Source organism: Amia ocellicauda, chromosome 12 (genome assembly GCF_036373705.1).
Source record: "Amia ocellicauda isolate fAmiCal2 chromosome 12, fAmiCal2.hap1, whole genome shotgun sequence".
In the NCBI taxonomy this organism is placed as follows: domain Eukaryota; kingdom Metazoa; phylum Chordata; class Actinopteri; order Amiiformes; family Amiidae; genus Amia; species Amia ocellicauda.
The window spans coordinates 5,101,504-5,120,699 of record NC_089861.1 but is presented as its reverse complement, the minus strand read 5'-3'; the positions used below and the strand labels follow the sequence as shown (position 1 = coordinate 5,120,699).

At 38.0% G+C, this 19,196-nt stretch overlaps 1 protein-coding gene across 3 annotated transcripts in view; it reads left to right on the top strand.

Moving 5' to 3' along the window:
* The window catches only part of gpm6ab (glycoprotein M6Ab), an 80,898-nt gene that overhangs the window by 21,827 nt on the left and 39,875 nt on the right, over nucleotides 1-19,196 (top strand). Inside the window, exon 1 of one of the 3 annotated variants that reach the window (XM_066718141.1) lies at nucleotides 1,536-2,042. The exons of 1 other annotated variant lie outside the window; for it this stretch is intronic. In XM_066718141.1, the coding sequence (XP_066574238.1) occupies nucleotides 2,006-2,042 (37 nt within the window). In that variant the 5' untranslated portion in view covers nucleotides 1,536-2,005. Of the gene's footprint in view, nucleotides 1-1,535; nucleotides 2,043-19,196 lie in introns of those variants that run through there. One more of the 3 variants, XM_066718139.1, reaches the window with a different exon arrangement.

Here is a 19,196-nt window from a genome sequence, read left to right as displayed (position 1 = left end):
ATTGATTATACCTTTTTACTAAAGCCTCTGAAAGCTGCACTGGTCACTCGATGGCAAGCAGTTGAAAATAACTGTTTGTGGATGTGTCCTGTACCTTCAAAAGCAAAGTGGCACAAAGTTAAATATCCTCAAATATTTGTGAAGGACATATTTTGCCTTCAGATCCTGGCAGACTAGTTGTAGCAGCTACACACAATGTTATTGCATGTTTGATTTACTACAACGTTGACACAGCCAAACGTGTTAAGTTTAGGGAAGAATATAAATAAAAATAAATGAATCACTACATTGTAATAATTGAAGGTTTGTGAATGGTTTCAGCTACACTCATATTTGCTACAAAATGATACAAATGGATACACTATTCATGTTGCTTTTGAGGAGAGGGAGAAAAAAATGTATATATATTGCAGTTTTATTACCTAATCAGTATATAGTGCCATGGTATACGATATATTGCAGCTTAAGAAAACAGTTTCCTGACATATAATATTTCATAGTATTGACTTTTCCGCTCCTACTCCTTCCTCATCCTGTAACCCTTTATATTTTGCGGAGGACAGACAACTTTGGATTTTCTTCCGCTGAATAGTGCCTGTAAGCTACAAAGCGCTTAGGTTTTTCCTTTTCAGTAATAACGCTGCTATTGCATTTCATTATTAATGGCATGCACACTGCACTGAGGTTCGCTCTCGATCACTGTAATGCATTTCTGTGCGCTGCAAACATACATCTTACACCCTGGCTGTGGCGCGACTCTGCTGCTCTCATGTTTGCACCGTGATAAACCAGTTCTCATTTCATACTTGTTTTCATCAATAAATAACAAAACGAGTGCTTGTTCGTCCCATGCTTTTTACATTTTATTTCTACAGATACATGTTTGTTGATGTTGCTTCTGTGCTGAACCTGATTAAGATGGCTAGCCACTACATGTTCATTTTAATTTCCTCATTTTACATTTTCACCTAGACCACAGCCAGTTATCGCATGACAGAGACTGCCGTGGAGAAGAGCCGGTAATATGATTAGAAGCGTTTAATATGTTCATTTGCTCTCGGAATGTGATTGTTGTGGTAGATTTGAATTGATTTGATTAATCTTAAGGGGTCTCCTTTCTTCAATAGCGACACATGGCAGATTCGGGAACCAAAATGGCATCGTTGCATTATTATTCAAACATTCATAAACAAGATTCTCCTTGGGGTACTTAGTGACCTGTTTAGTGTGCTTTGGTTGTGACTAAAATCAGGGAAAATAAGGAGTTACTGATTGTGATTTATATTTTCACATCTAGTCTCATTATATATATTTCTTTACAAAATTTTGTCTCTTTACCTAGGAGATTTAGAGATTACAATCCAGAGAACATCAGTATATGTGTTTCTTAAAAAATAAAATCATGTTCTTCAGTTGGTGAGAATCAGTTAATGCAGCATAAAGAAACCCCACAGGCTGTTGGGATTTTCCATTCCTGCCAAGAGGGGGAAAATGAGTTGGTGGGCTGTTTCATTTTCTAAGATACACCCCTCCATCTGTTCCCAGTGCACAGGGCTGCTTTTAATGCAAAACATCTATTTCAACACAAACCTCAATTTCTCTGTTTAAAAACACCTTCTCCCTTAAGTGGAGTGTGGACTGGAAGCACAGTCTTTTTTTCCATTTCAGACAGCTTGATTTCAACCCCAAATTCAGTGGGCTAGTCATTTAAATACATGCGTACAGTGGCTTACAATGGACAGCATCGAGAAGAAAAATTGATAATCTTCACGGAAGAGTAATTTGAATGAAATTACTGTTGACAAGCAATCTCAAAGCGAAGTAGGGAGTGAGTGCATCTCTAAGCTCAGCTCTGAGGTCTTTCCTAAGCCACTGCCATTGGAGCTTCCAGGAAAAGAAAAGAGAGAGAGAGAAAAATCAAGACAAAACACAGGGTTTGAAATATCTTACTGAGGGCTTTTGTTGAGTTGTTTTGTGTAGCAGCTTCAAGTCAAGGCAAGCAACAATGGAAGAAAATATGGAAGAAGCACAGACACAAAAAGGTACAGTGGAGAAATAAAATATTTTTTCTGTTGTGCATGTGCATGGGGGGGGGGTTCATTTAGGACATTGAAGAACATAGGTTTGATTCGATACCTGAGAGATGGAATAGTGTATATAGAATTATGTAGGATGCTCATATTTAGAGGTTACTGGCTATTGAATGAATTGCTCTCCATTTCTGCAAACATTTTCTCACGTTCATTTGAAGCTAAACGAGGAGAGGGATGCGAGCTCTACAGTAGCATCCTGTGCGGATGGTCCGTGAGAATTGTCTTTGTTAGCCGTCATTTGTTTCACGCTTTCACGCTTGTCTAGACGGGTCAAAGGACCCCAAAGTAAAGTGAACTCGGGAGTGCTGCACTCGGGATGCAGTAACAATACAGCTATTATTCACAATCTCAACCTTGCATTTAATTGTACTTGGAATTTACAGAGGACTGTCTTTAGGGGGTTGTGATTGCTTACACTTGTCATTTTGGTGGTGTGGTCTATTGACTGGAAAGATTCCCCCAAATTTCTGAATTATAAGATGTTTGTTTGTTTGTTTATTTATTTATTAAATTATTTGTTGAAAAAAACAATACATGTAGAACTTGTGTTGGTATTTAGAAATACACCAGAAATCATAGAAAAACATATATTTGGTGTATCTTCCTGTAAACGTTCTGCGTTCTGTGGCTTTCCTAACTCATATTAAGTGACAGTTAGATGTCACGTTGAATATCTTGTTACTGGAGCTGGTGTTTCTTGCGATTTCCCCCTTTATTAAGTGTTTTCTAAGATTTTCTTCTGTTTCTGTTCGTTGCTGTGTTTGTTATTGTTCCCTGGAGCCTTTCCAAAACAGATTTACATGAATTAAACAGTACAGTAAATCTAGGGAAGGCATCCATAGTGCGTTTTAGTTGCGCTGTAGTTTTATAAACCTCGCTCTTCCTCCCCACCCTCTGGGTTTACTGTACCTCCACGATCTGAATAATATTTCTCACAAAAGCAGTGCATGTGGAAGAAGAAATGAGAATAGAGGCATAGTAAGGGACAAGATGAGCTACAGTAAATGTGTTGTCAATCACTCTCCTGCTCTTACATTTGCTCATTATAACTGACCCAGATAGGGTGGAGGGCGGGGGGGGCGTATGTCAGCATTTATATTGCCAAACAAATTACATTAAAACATTGCTCTGTAAGGTATGTTTTTGATATGATTGATTTGCAAAAATCTAAACAAAAAGCACAGTCTGCTGGATGTAATCTGGTCTTTGTTTGTTATGTGGAGACAATGTGAAGTCTTCTGTCAGGCTTTTAATTTCTGTTTTGCACCTGTCAGTGCTGGAAGGAATAGCTTTGTTGTAAGTGTGCTGTAAGATGGAGTAGTCTTAACATCAAGCCAACACATCCCTTCACTTCCTTGCTGATTCAGTGCGATTAGAGTGTACTGGGCTTTGTCATTATTATTATTATTATTAGTGGTAGTAGTATTATTTTTATGTGGCAATCAGTAAACGTGTCCCCTACATACGATACGCTCCACCTAAGCATTTTCCTTGTAGCCTATGCATTTTTTAACCGTCCGAATTTATACTGCCTGTTAGATCAAAACAGATAGATCAAGCTGCAGCCACTATCAACAACTACACAAACCCAGTACATGAAAATGGGGTTGGGCTAATTCTTCCTATAGGGTAAACTGGTGCTGCAGATATTGAAATGCTTCACAATACAGGACAGGGACCAGGGGAAGATCATAGATGTGTTTTCTCTCTCTCCCTAGATGTTGTTTTTATCAGGGAGGGCAGCAAAATAAAAACCTGTAATGGGGGACACAGTGTAATGGCGGTGAGGACCACAGAAGGATAGCATTAAACCATTGCCTGCTTGGTTCTCCCCCTTGGCAAGATTAGGGTTCACTGTCACATCGCTTGCCCATCAAATCTTAATAAAATATAAATAAAACATTAATCTTTAGCAGATGGCAGAGCACTCCAGATTAATTTTGTTCTTTAGTGGTCTTAAGTGGATCAACAGACAGATGAGCCAGTGAGGTAGGCATTTCCCAGACTCTTATGCACAAAGAGATAAGAGTGTGTGTGTGTGTGTGTGTAGGGGGGGGTATATTTGAGATGTAAATTGCTACAATTGCACTGTTTGTTTTAAAAATAGAAATAATGAACTGGAATGTATAGTGAAATAAAATATAGAACCTGCTGCTTAGGAATAGGAATCAGTATAATTTTCAAGCTATTATTATTATTATTATTATTATTATTATTATTATTATTATTATTATTATTATTATTATTATTCAAAACATTTCCACATTTAAAATGGCAAAGATTTACAGTCGAATAATATTATTACTAAATCTGCAGTCCTACATCAGAATGGGATACAATGTAAATGCTACTGAAGGCTACTATAACAAGACAGCGTTGGTATTTTAAATGGTTTGGATTTCTAATTTATTTTCCTCTTGTTTCCTCTTTTCATCACAAATGAAACACATTACAACCTTACAAACCTATTTCTATGACCTGAGAGCACAGAGTTCTCAGAACGGATCTCCACAGAATGTGCAGCACTGATTTGTCTAGGGAATCAAAACACATTATGAATAATAAATAAATATTATGAATAATATGAATAAGAAGTAAAATAAAGCCTTTAGTATTTTTTTTTCAGAATCAGTTGGCCTTTACAAGTTAAGTGCCTGCTTGAGAATGGTGTGTGAGTAAAATGTTTGCAAGGTGCCTGATTTGAAATTCATATTAAATGGTGAGCACAACGAATCCATATCAGTGTAATAGTATTGATTGCTTGGATGTGGGCATGTTTCAACTGCATTTTAAATTCAGCAAATTAATCTTAATGCCAATGGTTTTGAAGTGTTCATTTCTCAGTACCATCAGTGTGAATCTAAGCTTAATGCGTGGCAAGTATAGGATTGGGGAACAGACTTGTGGACACTAATGTTAAGATTACATCCCATTTCCCATCGTCTGGAGGAATTTCTTCAACTGTAGGCAAGACTTCCGTTTTCCTTTACCAGGTATTTTCAAATCAAGGTGTCCAAGAAATGACATCAGATACATCAGCCAAACACATTCAAAAACCTTAATCTCTTATTCATAGACCATAGTTTACGCATAACATATCAACATGTATCAATAATACAGTGTATGGGAAGCCTTTCTCCAATCTTCAGACCTGTCACCACTCATCAGCCCGGAGAACAAGCAATCACACAAAGGTCAGCTGCTTCAAACCATGATAGAATTTATACTGAAGAATTGGTTTTATTCTTTTGAGCGAGGAAGACTTCAAACTCTGTATAAATGTCATTGGCTTATAAAATATTAAGTTTATATATATATATATATACTACACCACTGGGCAGGTCTAACACTTTAATTCTGAGGGAATACTGGTGTTAGCCCTTGTCATTCCTGGTTCCTGGGGCTATTTATCACACAGGTCAACTGCTGGAAATTGCAAGACAGGCTAGGCAAAGGTTGCTTGATTTCCATGCTTGGCAGTTAAAGCATGGATCATTTTGGTGGAAGATCACCTTTAGGGGAAAGCATAGTCTAGTGCAGAGGACTTAGGTCTTCACAAGGGTAGGTGTTTATTAGAATATATCTGATGTGACTGTAGAAAATGAATTCAGGACAGTTAAACTCATCTGGTGCTTAAATCTGCCAAATCACTGATTTGCAAAAAGGGGAAAACAAGACATTGGGTGAGAGGTATTTTCTTAAACTTCATTCGGATCCCTTTAATATAGAAACTAGGTATATCTTGGGTCTGCATTCTGCACCTTTAAAAACAGGAGGGATGAAATTGGGTTGCATAAATCAGGGGTTTCAAAATCAACCAACGTGTTTCATCTTGGCACATCTGAATATCAGGCTGGAGATGCTGTCAATGTGGGCCGAGTCGTGCTTTTGATGCTTGATGATTGTACTGCACTGGTTATTTATTGTGCATGCTATTATAAAAAAAAAAAAAATACTCTGTCACATAGAAGAGAACATAAAACTGGCAAAAAGAAACACGCAATCATGCAATTATTTAATACCTTGCTGCTGCATCTGCCTGAGCAGAAAACGTTTCTAAGAGGTCTTTAAATCTGGACCCAGTTTATTCTGTCGCCACCCAGTTCATCTGAATTTGAAATGGGCAACAGGGCAACAGTCAGGCCCTCAGACTGGACCTGACTCACTGGGGCTCGAAGATGAGCAGGCATATGCACAGAGAGCAGCTCCAGGGGACTGCAGTGAGCAAAGAAGCATCTTGATTCAGCCGCTGCCGGTCTGTGCTAAACGAGATGGTCGCAGCTCGTTCTACACAGCCCTTCAGTCCTCAAGCCCGTGACATATACCAGTGCTCCCTTCAGGACGCTCTACAGATGTGGCGGGTTAATTGTAATTTACCCCTTCCCGGTCGATTGCCAGACCCGATTTAGACACTTGTGCACGTTGATATGTGAAAGATTACACTCAAACCTGCTGTGACACATACTGATCCTTGCACTGAGCTTTTTAACTGGTTAAACCACTTGAAAGCTGACATCATCATCATTATTATTATTATTATATGTTTTTATCCAAGGCAACATACATGTTTTTTCAAATGCTAACATACAATATAATCTATATAAGCAACAGCATAGGGGTGTGAACTGCTTGAAGGATAGAACATCTTCCCATGTGGACAGGGAATAAGCAGAGCATTACAGTCGAGTTCAGATCTCAGCTCCACTCAGTAATAGCGCGAATGCTGATTAATGTTGCATGGAGAACATTAGGAGGGTGAGAATTTCAGGTGAATTCACATTCGGTATCTTAAGTTCACAATTCACTTACAGCGCAGTCATTTTCTTCTTCTTTTCATTCTTGAAACTCCTTGGAAGGGATATGCTTTGTTTGTCAAAAACGAGCATTTAAAGTATTGGACATTTTTACAACAGGTTTGCTTTTACTGCCAAGACTGTGATGGCGGACGGACCTTCTTAGCAAAGCATGATTGATCGGCCTGCTATTGATTTTTCCATGATTGGTGCTGCTGAAGTAAAGCAGTGTTTACTGCTGTTTGCTTGGCAGTAGTTTTCATCTTGTGAGTGACGTCGCTTTAAATATATATATAAACGAATGTGTCAGTAGTGGGGGAGGAATAATCTACCAGCAATTTGCAAGTAACAAAATTGTACCCGATCTCATTATCATTTAAATTAATAGAAAATGTAATTGGCAATTTACAGGTAGGTTAAAGTTTTAATTTAATCCAGGGCATGGTTTGTGACACCTGTCCCGGGTTAATGACCAGGGGCAGACATTGGGAATATATAACTGTTAAAATACATCAGCAGTAAATAGTTGTTAAGTATCAATATAAATGGTGAGGAATGAACCATATTTGGTTACTGCAGATATAGGTTATATGTTTTTGCAAGTGGAATAAGTTATTCAAACACATTTCCAGGGATGCTGTTTTTCCTGGTCTTCTCATTCACATTGCATTTTATTTAGGTATACACACCTCTTTAGTTTATTTCAATGTTTTCCCCTCTAATCTGCATTTAGTTCTGAACTTGTATTGTATTGTGAGTTGTATTTCAGATGTTAGAATGAAGTAGATTTACTTTCTCCGGTGGTAATCATTAAAAGACAATTGACTTTTTGGCAAACAGCACAAACACACACACAACCCCACAATAAAACACAGACCTATGGTAGCTTCCTATTTCTGTAGATCAATTCTTAACCAATTCTTATTTTAAAAGCATCTCTAGCCCTGGAATAATATTGCCTCAATATGGGGATATCTAAAACCGAAACCTGTTATTCACATGGGTTGAATAAACACCCTTAAACAATCTAGATGTCTAAGAAATGTTATATGGGGATTATTAGATATCTTAAGTGTCCCCAAATGACTGGTTATATGGAAAATGTTATAAAGCAGTCAGTCACTTTGGAGGCCATGCTTCTAACCCATAATAACATAGCTTTTAATGATCACATGGTAGGATATATGGAGATGGTCTCTATTTCCACAGAATTTCATTAGGTTTGCTTTTTACAGAAACACAATATGTGTCTCCTGACTGCTACTCCATTTAGGAACTACTGGAAAATATTGTAGCTTGGTTTACATTAGATAAGCTTACCTAATCATTTTTTTTTTATGAAAACCACTTGATACTGGAATAAAAACATAAATCAACCCCCACTGCTATTGGGCTTTGGGTTAATTTATAAATATTCAGCCACGCAGAGGTGGAAAAACACAGGCCATTGTGAAAAGTGCAAATGAAGAAAATGCAAGTCTTTATTATGATATTGCAGTTACATTGTACAGGCTTAGAAGAATGCAAGCCTGCAGTACAATTGCAATATGGCTGTTTCTTTGTCTTACATTACTCGCCATAGTTGTGTTTTGCTGCCTCAAAAATCAATGACAACAGCACAAAATAGGATGTAATTCCAGAAGCCGGCTTTTAAATTAGTTTTTAGCCTGGACCAAATTAAAACTTTGACCTTTGGTCTAGTCCTTGCATTACAAATTACAATCCGTTCCCAGTTTAATTTAGTGTAAGCAGCCACTTTCTACTACTTAAAATGAAAACCGGATAGGATACAGGATTGTAATTTGCAATTCGCAACTCGGTCAAACTTTTGATTTGGTCCAGTCCTTAGTATCATGACTATGTGTAACCAAACATTATAGTAAATATTTTATATAGATATGGAAAATAGTTTCCCAATACATGATTAGCACGGATTTATGTACTTTTTTTATAATAAAGACAGCAGGAAGATGATTCCCACTCAAAAGGGGAAACACTGTTTCATAAAGGAGAATTGAGTTCAGCAATAAATTAAAACCTCTGGCTCTGTTACATCTGTAAACCTTGGCAGTAGATTAAAGTAATCTCCAGATCTGGAAGAAGTATAATGAGATCTCAGGGAGGTTTTAGATATTTGGGATAACAATACCTGGAGTGGCCTTGCAGGGAGTCATTCATGCTGTACACAGGAAATCAAAAACTGTTTGGCCCAAGAATGTGGTCATCACAGAAATTAACTGTGATTAATTGATAGACCTAATATTTTATTTATGTGAGTGTGTGTGTGTGTGTGTGTGTGTGTGTGGTATGAAAGCAGTTTCAGCAATTTCAAGATTGCTATACTGCTTATGCTACATAGCGTTTAAGTGTCATTATAAGGGAAGGCTTCCACATCATTTGGCCAAGAAATGAAAACCCCAGAACTGAATGTTTATGTATGAAACAGCAGCACAGTTTGAAAACCACACATAATCACATCAGCACAAAAGCAGCTCAAGTGGGGCAAAGTCTTCATTTATAATACCTTTATTTATTTATTTATTTATTTATTCACTTGGTAAAATTATCTTTGGCCATTATTGTGCATCTGCATAATTCCGTCTTTAGTGTTCTCTCAATTAGGGCTGGGTGTGTTGTGATAAATATTTTAAAAGCCTGACCTAGAATTTCTTTCATTTTTTTCCTGTGGAGAGAGCTTGAAAACACGTTTGTTCAAATTCATAGGGACGGTTCATGAATTATGCATTTTATGGGGATTTGTATTCCTTAAAAAAAAGACATTCAAGGTTACCAACGTTTGGAAATATAATCATTAGCAGCTATTTAAATATAAAATAATATCTTGTAACAAAATCAATTGGCATGTCATGAGACCGCATAACCTTAAATTATGTTAATTCCCCCTCCTTTATATATGGTTGGGTTTAGAAACACTTTATAATACTTAGCACAGTGTTGAATGTCATCATGTCCAGCTTATCATTGAAATATTTTTTTTTTATTTATTTACCACACAAAGTTATCGTATATAGATTATTATTTACTGTTGCATTCTATTCAGTTAAAAGTGACTTAAAGAAACATCAATGACAGTTTACTCTGTGGGGAAATAAATGCTTTATTTGAGATTTCATTATTAGTCAGTCTATTTCCCAAACAATGTAAGAGAACAAACAGCTATTTTGGTAAAGCTAGGTTTGCAATTGAATTACGTACAATGCACTCCAAATAGCCCCTTGAATTACAGATTAGGGCACAAATAAATCTTAAAGAGTTTCCGTTGTGATGTAGGTGAATATTTTCAAGTTGTATGGAAACTATTTTTGTGAATGAGAGACGTTCATTGTGCATTTATACAATGGTTATTTTTAAGAGAAACAAATTTAAACAGCCCTATTCTTGGAGGCAGGGCAGGTCGTAGTGGTTTGTTTGGCAAGCGAGCTCTACATGACTAATTATTTGTCAATATTAGAGTGATATTTAGCTACATGCTTAAGGCATCTATAAGAATTGAATGGTTGAGGCTCCGGTTCGAGAGTGGGAGACCACTGATCAAGAAATATAAAGAGTGTGGTCTTTGAGCTTAATAACAGGAACCCTTGGCACTGCAGCTGCGATGGAAGGATTGGAAACAGAATTGTTTCTTGTTCAGAAGGGAGACTGAGTTTCAGACAGGAACTTAACATGGATGTGGTGAAGGTCTCTGATGGGCAAGAGAGTGAAACTTTGAAACGTACAGCTTTTTTTCCCTCCATTTCCTCCTTCACAAGCCAATGAATCTGACAGATTTAGTTTGAAGAAATCTGCCATTTGGCACTTTATAGACTTTCACTTTAGAAACTCCCCTTCATTGTAAAGGAGGGAAAATAACCCTTCACATGTAGGTTTATTATTCTGGTCAGAGAAGAGATCAGCAATTTGTGCTCATAGTTGTGAATTGCTAGTCACGGTGCAGACACCTTTTGAAAGAAAAGCCATGTACGATCACAGGATTTCATCTCCTCAGGTCTTTCCTGAAAGACTGTAGACGCTTAATGATGTTCTGAAATACAGAGGGAAATGGCCCAACTGTGCAGGAAAAACACAGAGATTATGGGTACAGTGCAGTCATTAGTGCCATCTCTCAGAAAGCGGCACTTTAATTGATTTCATGACTGTCGGTAATCAGATGGTAAATACTGCTTAAAAAGGCCTTTTTATGTTGCAAAGGTTCAGTGCCTCCTCATGCAGTATATATATAGGATGCTTATATACTGTATTATGTTTAACCATCATCATAATCCAATAATATTAATAATATTATTAATAATAATAATAATAATAATAATAATAATAATAATATGAATAATAATAATAATAATATGAAGAGCAACAGCAAGTATATGCTGCCAGAACACTGAGCATTGCTGAAATATTATTTCATATTATTTATAAGTGCTGCAGTGCAAAAGGAAAGCAGTGGTGGTTAATCCTCATAGAAACCTAAGGATGTGAAGCTGGGTATTTTCTACTGAGCATTTTATTACATTAAGCACCAATGTTGTAAAGTTTTAACAGCTTGCCCCCTGGTGCTGTGGAGAAATCGAGTGATGCATCTGGAGCCTTGACAGTGTTGCGCAGTTGCTACCAGCAGGTTTTTTTTCTATGCTAATCTGCTTCACAAACAGATCTTTTATCTTCCAGTGATTGACATGCTATGATTACTCTGTGAAAACCTTCAAAAGAGGTGAAAGGCATGTAGGCAGCTGTAATCAGGGCTTTCTCACCAACACTTCCCAATTAAAACCAAAGCATGTGGGGCAGACCCATGATGGGCAGTGTGTCAGAAGAGCTCTCGATAATAACGTCTAGCAGCAGAAACGTACTGCTGCTTCTTTTTGTCAGTATTGGTTTTATGTTCAAGATTTAAGATTTATGTTCCATCCAGGTTGCTCACAAGTGCACATTTTCAGGAGTGTGCATCGCAGGGGGTTGTACATGTGTGTCTTCGGCAATCAGGTGATTTGACAGAAAGACTTGGTTTGAGGGAAACACAGATGTAAATGAAAGGGTAAAGACATCCATTTTGATTACAGTGTGATGTATTTCAATAGATTACCGTTTGACGTTCCTGTTTTCTGAAGTGGCATTATGACAGATTTCTTCTCATTGGCCGTTGAAAAGGAAAGGCCTGAAATGGAGTTCTGTGTCCACTGTCTTAAAAACTAACTAAAATGTTAACTAGATTTTTCATCTGGTACCTTCAACTGCCTAAGCCCGGCAACGCGTAGCTGCAATCAAACAATCAGAATCCAAGGATGACAGAAAAACCAGTAAGAAATATGTGGCTCATTAGAATAAGAAACCAGAATTTTAAATGTTCATGTGTAAATATTCAATATTTCATCTGGGTGTTGAGGAAGACAGACACTTATTGGCCACGAGTATCCAGATGCCATAAAAATTGTAAATGTAAGTTTTCAGCTTTCACAGCATTCCTGTGTGCTACTGGATTTCATGACAGCTTCACACAACCTGATTTTGAGATGCTTTTGTACACCTTGTTGTCTGTCCCCGGGAAGTGGCAGTGATAAGGGTGTGAGGGAGCAAACTGATCTTTAAATGTCATTCACAAGTGCAGCTTTTGATTGGCAGCTTGGCACATTTCTATAAAGAAGGTATGTGCAGTTGTCATAAACAGAACTAAACCATAGATAATAAATGCTGTTTGTATGCGACTCCCCCAAGCAGGATTTTCTGTAACTCCGGGTAAAAGTTAAAGGGACACATGTTAAAAAATAGAGTTACTAACAGTTGACTGAAAGCAAAACAGCAAGTTTATTTTTTGTAAAGCAGGTTCTTGTTATGTAGGACAATGTGTGTTAGCAATTGTTAATACATGCAAGTTGCCTGCTAAATAACATATAATAATAATAATAAACACACACCTCAAACATAACTTTGACAAACAAAACAACAAAACAGAAAACAGTTGCTAAATATCCAAATCTTTTTGACTCTTCAATACAATCCACGCTCGGCCGTGGCAGGAGTTTCCACAAATGTGATGATGCCTTAATTTGTGGAGCCCTTTTAGGTCAGCTGTGCTCTCGTTAATGAGTCAGATAGATTTTTCCATCTGGCACAGTCATTAAACATTGAAAAAGCAGGGAGGTAGACACCAAGGCATTAAGATTGTTTTCAACCAGAGCTGCTGTGTGCCGTATCGGTGCCATCTGCGCTGTCTCGGCTCCCAGCGCATCTCCCACTGTCTCCCCCGTCCTTCGTCTCTGCCAGGGAGTGGCTCGTTCGCTTCACATTGTATTTCATTCTTGGGCTGGTGCTTGGATCTTGGGAGTTTGGTGTGTTTGGTGTCTGTTACACAGCAAGGCTAAAAATGAAAGAGGGCATTAATCTTTCATATATAAACACAGAAGAGGTCCGACAAGGCTGAGGTGCTCTGCTTGTAGTTCAGTTTGCCAGCACTGAAATTCAGTGAAGTTCAGTGTTCAGAGAGAGAGGGAGAGAGAGGGGGGCGGGGTGTTCATAGCTTAATGGTTAAACTCTGTTATATTTGTGGCTTTTTGTAGTTGCTGCTGTGTTTTAGTGTGCATTTCAATGATATATCTAAAATTGAGCTATTGAATTAGTCGTGCCCACAGGGTTAATGATCCTTTTACCCATCCTGCCAGGCCAGTCTAATGCAGTGGTGTTCACCAGTGGTTTTATACACTGATGTCTTATTGGCTGTCTATAAAACAAACACTAAAACAAAAACATAGCAAGCTTGCTTCATATATGAGAATATATATATATATATATATATATATATATATATATATATATATATATATATATATATATATATATACATACATACATACAAACAAAGAAGAAATCCCACAGACAGCAGCTTCTCTGGTCAGAAACATTGTGACACATCTAGAAAATGATTTGATACATTAACACGAAGAAGCGAGTGTGTGTGAAAGCTTTCAAGATGTGCTGCATTATTAAATTCTCATTGAAATTCAATGAGGTGAATCATACATTTTAAATTCTTGGGCGCATCAAACAGGCAAGGAAATAGAAGAAAAAGGGGAAAATGAAGCAAGAAAACGAGCGATTTACCTGCCCCGTTTCAATGAACCGTATCAGTATGTGCCTGTATTGTGCTTTGCAGGTGTTTGACCCCATTCATGGCATCATGTGTTTCCCTCTAATGTTTGTTCTGTGTTAATAGCACCAGTGGATTTTAATACGATGCTTTCTCTCAGATGCCTCCCCATCCCCCACTGATCCAGTCTGTGTCCCTGAGATGAAAATTAGCCATCCCCTGTTGGCCTTGTTGTTCTCTCAGGTTCTTTCCAGAGGATTATTGCACTGCCTTCGATGGTGAAGCCTCCAAATACTGCTTTTACCGTAATTAGTTGGAAATTTCAAATTGGCTGGTGTTGACAACTGATGCAGACTTAACAGTGCTTACGTCAATGTTTTGTACTTTAAAATACGTCATTTTAAATGTGCAGTGTTGATTATGACTCTTTTTTTCTAGATGGAGAATTAGTTAATTAGTTAATTAATTAGTTAAAAAATACTACTGTCCTCCAATAAGAGAAATACAATTAAAAAGTTGAAGCAGAAAATAATGTAGTATTTTTTAGCTACATGTGCATTCCAGGGCCATCCCTTTAACAGTATGGCTGAGTGAGGTTTAAATCATAAACAAACCGAACCAGATGATATGTGTTCACTGGTCTTTATTGTACAAACTCATTCAATTTCAGTTCTTAACAGTCAATCGAGTGCTGAAAATGAATTCAATCTATACTTCAATTCAATTGCCTTTAATTTACCACCAGTTCTTGTTGTCGGATTTCACTTTGGACAAAGCAAGAAGTCTCTGCCAAATGACTAAATGGAAAATCTGCCATCAAGGGAGACTATTAGCCATTGGAAGGTGGATTGAAGCATTTATGTTTTAATCTGGTCCTAAGTATGGATAAATACAGACAAGGGGACCACGGAATTCAATTTATCTTTGGTCTTTCTAATGCTGTCGACAGGCCACCATCCAGTTACAATGCACCAGTGTATTGTAGATGTTACATTTGAAATAATCTGGAGTAATGAGTCTCTATTAGCTACTCTCTTAGATAAACGCCTTTCTTTGCGCATATAAATAATTGTGTCCGATAATTTCCACCTATTGTACAGTTTTAAAGCCAAACAATCAATGCACACTTATATTCAGTAACACAACCAGAGGAAAAGGTGCCATCACGGCTCTCTGTTGGAAGTTTCCATTTGATCTGCCAGCAGTGGCAGCTGTTTCCTGAATCCTTCCCAATGTATGGCAATCCTCAGAAAGGGGCTGTACTTGTTTTCCATACAGATACACATACGCCCACCATGCCCCGTGTTAAGAAGTCCCCCTTGTCTTCATTTCCTCACCTTCAACGTCCACGTGTGATTGTCATTTTCCTGTCTTTGCTGGCTGTGGGTTTCCAGGCTCATTTCGGAGTATTGTAATTTGTGTTTGGTTACAATATTAAAGGTCAGCGCATTTTAAATGTTGCTGTCAGGTTACGTTTTGGACAATGCGCCTGATGCACCAACGCTCACTCGATTCATTGCTCGGGATGACTGTGGAGGTGAAACACTCGGACTCCCATTTTGTGGTTTAAATGGTGCTTTTTCCATATTTCCACAGCTAGATACAGTCATGCTCGATTCAGCCACCTGTAGGGGTAGAAAAGTCTGCGTCCTCTTTTCTAACAAACCTATTATGAGTATAAACAGTTAACAGCCAAAAAAATACAATGTTAATGAGATTTCTGAACAAGGCACAGTAATGACACCCATAATATCCCATCGTGAAACAGCAGCATATGAGTCATGTTTGCAGTGTTTTGAGTGACGGGGAGAAAAACTACTACATTATTTAAACTTTCTATACCTAGAACTAGAGCAGTTGTTGAATCACTGAAACACAATATTTAAAACATTTAATTAGAAATGGAATTATATTTTCCACCAACATATAGGGAAATCCACGTTATTTTTACAGCATTAATCATAAAATAAACTTTCCTTTGGTAAGCAATCCAAATCCCTATTAATCAATAACTGGCACCAATAAACACAGCTACACTTAAGAAAGGGTATCCACTTAATGAATCTCGTTTGCCACAGCAACAATTGTAATTAAATAACCATCCCACTGTGAATTTAAACACAATAGTTCCCCCCGAAGGATGAAACCACTACAGTAATTACACAGCAGTCTTCACCAGCCATAACAATGATTCAAAATACCCCACAGTGTGTGCATTGAGGCGGGGACACAGTCAGTACATCGGGGCCCCTCAGTTGACTATTGACTGGTCTGGAGAGCAGAGGTTCAAATATGGGTTGTATGTGGTTTTGTTCTCTGGTTGTTGAGTTGTGGTAGTGAATCTGCCTATTCCAAAAGTGTGGGTTATCAATAGAAATTAAAACCTTTCATTTTAAAATGTATGTGTGTATCAATGGGCAAAGCTCATCTTACTAGTAGCTCTCTCAGCTCTCTCAAAATGGGTTTATAAGGCACTGGCTGTTAGAGGCTGTCCAGTGAACACATATTTAGTTCTGGCAACGTTGTGTGAGGTTGTAGTTTGGTTGTATTTTGGTTCTGACAAAGATACTGTGAGAGAATCGTCGCCACAACTGAACTTTGTCTTGTGTCCACTTTATTCCACTGCTGCCACAATGTTATTTGGTTAGCTGGGAATCTACTGTACATTATAACAGCATGCACTACCCTTCTCTAATACAGAAGCCACCGCAAAGCTGAATTAAACGTCTCAGTGCAATCATGTGTAAGCCCGCTTTGAGACAAACACTATCAGGGATGGGTCTGAAAAAAAAAAACACATTAAAACCATTGACCAAAAATAAACAGCAAAACAATATGGTTGGCAATATTTTCGATGCTAACATTAATAACTACAGCTAGTGAGTGTCTCCTCTTTTATTATATTTTTGTTTGGTTTTTTAACCCCCGGTGAAGCCAGCATCTGAGCTTTTAGACCCAGGCTTCTCTTCGGTTCCCCTGGAGCTTAATCTTTGTAATGTGTCTGATTCACCATTGTCCCAGTGAGTTTGTTGACACACTGTAATTGGGTCACTGCACTGAAGTGCCCGGTCTATTCGCAGCGCAGCGCAGCGCCTGTTGGCATGACGACCACACGGGTCGATTAGACATGCGCGGAGGAGCCGGGGGCCTGCGGGGTCCAAAACCCGCCAGCCGCAGGGGGAGAGGGAAATGTTAATGAATGGGCAACGTCAACAAAATGCTCCAGCCCAGACCATTATTTTATCCTCTGCCTGGTTGTGTATGTGTGTGTGTGTGTGTGTGTGTGTGTGTGTGTGTGTGTGTATATTCAAAGTAGATATAAGGCATTTAATGACAAATAAGAATGTACAAATAAGAATGTACAAATTAGAATGTGCAAATAAGAATGTACAAATGTTTACAAAAGCGATTTGAAGAGTTTTGGGCTCCAGAGACTCGTAATGGTGAAAGACAACTAAGCTATGCATGAAATACATTATGGGGATGTTTGTTGACGACTTTAACCGTTTTGGTGGGATTAGGTGGAGGGAAATGGATCTGTTTTTGCTTTTGAAACAATTGTTGAGAATATTTAATTGCATTAAAGAGGAGCCTTTTTATTTTCCTTCAAAACTGTGTTGGCATATAATTAAACACCGTTATTCATAGTATGTCGTTTGCTCGACATTCCCTTTTGTTAGATCCTGGATGCGGTTCCCATCATTACCCTGACTTCTCTTTGTCCTCCCCCTTGCCTCTAGCACACATGCAACATGATGAACTTCATATATACATATATACATATTAATATCAACAAAGAAGAGTGGCGTGGCTTTGTGTTGTCACGGTGCGCCCCAAAACTGCTTTCTGTGAAACAATATCTTCAGGGAACAGACTAATTTCTTCCCCCAAGAACTAACCATTAGATAATTATGACCTTTGACCCCAAATAGATTAATGGCACCGCTAATCCCTTTGTCGCCAGTTTGACATTGTGCTGACAGATGGAAAAGAGCGGAGTGGGGAGCGAGGGTGGGGGGTTGCCCTCCCTTTGTCAATCTGGACGCACTCCTTCTGTTATTTGAATCGAGATATGTTGCTTACATGAAGCCAGAAATTATCGTTCATATTTAGGTCATTCTTAAATGAAATGTCAAAAGCTCGGCTTGTTTTGCCTGATGGTTGCTCCGGGTGAGAAAGGGAGGAAAAATGAGTTTTTGATTCTGGAGAATTTGTTACACTCTCACATAAAATGCAGTTGCTGTTAATTATGCAAAAAAAGGCCTTTCAATGTAAGCTGGACAATGATTCAGCACAAATATATAACTGTTACACTCTTTTACAGTATATATAACATTCTGCCACCTTCAAATATGCACATTTAGTCATCTATTTCAAATCTAGAGTTCAAGTAAGCTTCATATATATGCAAGTATACAGAAGGCATGTGGTATTAATGATTGGTGGCATTAAACATACATTAATACATACTTACAGTTCAGTTTTCTCTGTAGTGTGCCTTCCTCTGTTGTCAGCTGACACATTAAAGCTAGAAGGGTAGCTGTGTGTTAAAAGCATGGACTACTCTGTGAGAGGAGACACTGACATTGGCTTGGCTTATTCTAACCATTTCTAGCTGAGGTATACCAGGCGCTTTTACATTACAAAGTTAGGGGGACGCAAGCACAAATCTGGCATCGTCTTCAAACTGTGAGAAATTAGGTTTAAAGAGTTAATGTTTTTGGGGGGGATAAAGAGTCGTAGAATAAAGAGGAAGGCAATGGATTTTAATTATTGATAACAGCAAGAAAGCACCTTAGGGCACAGGGTTAAGCCATTGCTTAATTATGTATGAAACATCCTGTATCTCTTCATTCAAGTCATCGTTTGTCATACTGAAGAACATGTGCTTACAGAAGCCCTGCATTGCTGGAGTAATCAAATACATCATGAAAATGCAAGCAGAAAAACTAAAATATAGCCAAGAATGTGGTGGAATGATCTCCGAAGTAATGTAAAAGGAGCTCGGACCTCAAGAAGGGAATCAAGTTCAAAGGGTTATAGGTAGTAGAAATGTAAAAAGATGCGTTTATAGTCCAAAAAAGGCAAAACATTATCATTAATTTATTTGGCTCACAAAAACAACTTACATGGTGTGCATTATATAAAGTTGTTTTTTACGTAGATACTCTGAATACAGCACCTTCTGCAAGTGTACAACAGGAGCGTCTCATC